Source organism: Athene cunicularia (genome assembly GCF_003259725.1).
Source record: "Athene cunicularia isolate RWA chromosome Z unlocalized genomic scaffold, athCun1 chrZ_part1, whole genome shotgun sequence".
In the NCBI taxonomy this organism is placed as follows: domain Eukaryota; kingdom Metazoa; phylum Chordata; class Aves; order Strigiformes; family Strigidae; genus Athene; species Athene cunicularia.
In genome coordinates, this window is record NW_020799142.1 from 6624919 (window position 1) to 6627423 (window position 2505).

The window sequence follows — 2505 nt, forward strand, 5'->3', positions numbered from 1 at the left end:
ACAGACAAAGTCTAAACAGCAGCAGCTTTCCCAGGCTCTGTGAGAATGGTGGGAAAGAAATAAATTAGAAACGGTGGGAGGAATGGCAAAAACAGTTTACACGTTATGTTTGTAGGCAAGTGTGCGTTTACCGGCAGCGTGACACCTGATAACGGCGGCTTTTCTGACACTAGAGAGAGGTTTTGGTAACATAAACACTTTGTGTATGTATTTTGTCTTAAATGGATGAGACAGTATGTACATGCGATATACGTAAGAAATCACACTTCTCTTTTTAAAACCTTTAGCTTGCAGATTTACAGAGCTCCTCAGTGAAGTAAAACATGTATTGTCTGAACGGTTCGGATGGCGATTAAAAGTGCATTTCAGATTCCATTAAGTGCATGTAATTTATGAGATCACGCTTTCTGCACACGGGAGTAGAAAATACACTAACACATTTCACTGCAGGGTAAAACTAAGCATGAGGGAGACGCTCAAAACAAAGTCGGTATCCAATAGAGAAAGATTTGCAGTGTTAAGAAAGGGGGGAAAGTCCCCACCAACTCAGAGTCAACTTTCCTCTCGCTCTTTAAGACGTACGTACAGTGATTAAGGCTATGCTAGCATTCACGCAGTTTAGTTAATACACAACAGAGTTTCGTGGAAACTTTCAAAACAAACTGCGCATCTGAAATGAAATAAAACGAATCTGCGTTTTACTTGAGTGTGTGCTTACGAATCGCTGGTTTGGCGTATTGTCTGTCTGTTCAACAGCCTTCCTTAAATAGACATTTTGGGGGGAGGAGGAAGGACCACAAAAATAAAGAATTTTAAGAAAACTTATGATAAGAGAGGGTGTTTGAAGCAATGTGAAAAAATGCACACGCTAAAGCCATGTTCCAGTGTTTTAACAGGGACAGATCTGTGTGCTCTGAATGTTAGTAATAAATCTGATTAATTAATATAGTTCATCTAGTTATTTTCACCCCGTGAATTTCCTTGGTTGTGCAGTATGGACAGATACAGGAACAACGATCAGGCAGAACCAATTTCTAAAATCACAAACTTCTAGTCGATATAGATGTTTAATAATAGGGGTGCCTTCCTCAAAAAAAGAAACAAACCCAAAACCAAAAAAACACCCCAAACCACCAAACCTTCTGTAATTGGCAACAGCAGTATTAAACGTATTCTAACCACCGAGTCCTAAGTGAATTCTGACACTCAAGCAGACGACCCTTTTCGTCTGGAAAACTAGCTTTTCTTATTCAATGACTATGTCATGCTTTTCCGTGGGGGTAAAAACTAAACCCAGCGAGGTGCTAACGAGGTCTGCAAGGAAAACTATACTCCGAGATAAGAGGGAGGAAAACTTTGCCCTAGTCCTTCTGATGAAAACTGCAACTTTTCCCCTGCCCAGTTCGGAGGAGTAATTGATTTCTGGATATTCGGCGAAGCCCGGGCTTTCCGGGAGCCATGGAGCGAGACAAGAAAAGCGAGAAAGGACCAGATCTATAGGAAGTTGCTCTGAACCTTTTCTGAATCCATTTTCCTAAGCAGCACCCCGCGATAAATCTACCCCCACACCAACCTTCCCGGTGAAGTGTGCCTTCCGGGCTAGGACCTGGGGCTCCGACAAGAGAAGCTATTACCGAGGGGTTACCTCAAAAGCACTGGGAACAATGCAAAAGCAGCTCAAGGAAGGAAAGGGCAGGGCGGAGGATGCTCCTCATGGAGAGAGAGGTGCAGGCACCGACTGCAGTCCCGTCGCTCGGAGCGTCCCTAGGCTGGCCCGGTGCGAGAAGGGGCGGAGGATGAGGGGCCAGGGACTGCGAGAAGGGGCACGATACGTACGGTTGTTGGGGTCACTGGTGTGCTGATTCAAGGGGATGATCTCCATGCGCTGCTGCCCGTACAGGTAGTAGTCCAGCTCCTCGGCCGTGCACCGGAACCGAGCGGCAGCGCGCTCGCCGCATTTGCTGCCGCCGCTGCCGGCCCCGCACAAGTCCTTGCCCTGCAGGGGAGCGGACGCTCCCCCGGCCGGGGGCTCGGAGCTCTGCAACGGTCCAAAGACTGGGAGCTGGGTCACAGGCAGGGAGGTGAGGCCGGCCAGGGAAGCGGCCGCCGCGGCGACGCAGGAGGAGGTGGACGAGGAAGACGGAGTGGACGAGGAAGAGGAGGAAGAGGCGGAGGAGAGGGAGGCAGGGCGCTGGCGAAGGCTGTCAGCCGGAGGCTCGGCTCTCTCGGGCGGCTGGAGCTGGGCGAGGGCCCCGCTGCTCTTGAGCTGGCTGCTCTGCGGGAAAAGCTGCTGCCAGTGCTGCAGGTAGGCGGGATCCACCTTCAGGAACGCGGATCCGCCGGGGTCTCCGGGCTTCAGCATTGCGCTGCCTGTGGAACGGAGAGGAAGGGGACAGCAGACGTGAGACCCCCACCCCGCCCCGGCCGGGCCGCCCCAACCCTGCGGCGCTCTTCACGGGAGACACTCCACGGTGGGACGCACCGGCCCACGTGTGGGCTTCCCGC

At 51.2% G+C, this 2505-nt stretch overlaps 1 protein-coding gene across 1 annotated transcript in view; it reads right to left on the reverse strand.

Moving 5' to 3' along the window:
- Window positions 1-2374, reverse strand: part of PRDM6 (PR/SET domain 6) — a 69644-nt gene extending 67270 nt beyond the window's left edge. The window contains exon 1 of the mRNA XM_026865614.1: window positions 1837-2374. Coding sequence (XP_026721415.1) covers window positions 1837-2362 — 526 coding nt within the window. The 5' untranslated portion in view covers window positions 2363-2374. The remainder of the gene's footprint in view (window positions 1-1836) is intronic.
- Between the last annotated feature and the right edge of the window lie 131 nt (window positions 2375-2505).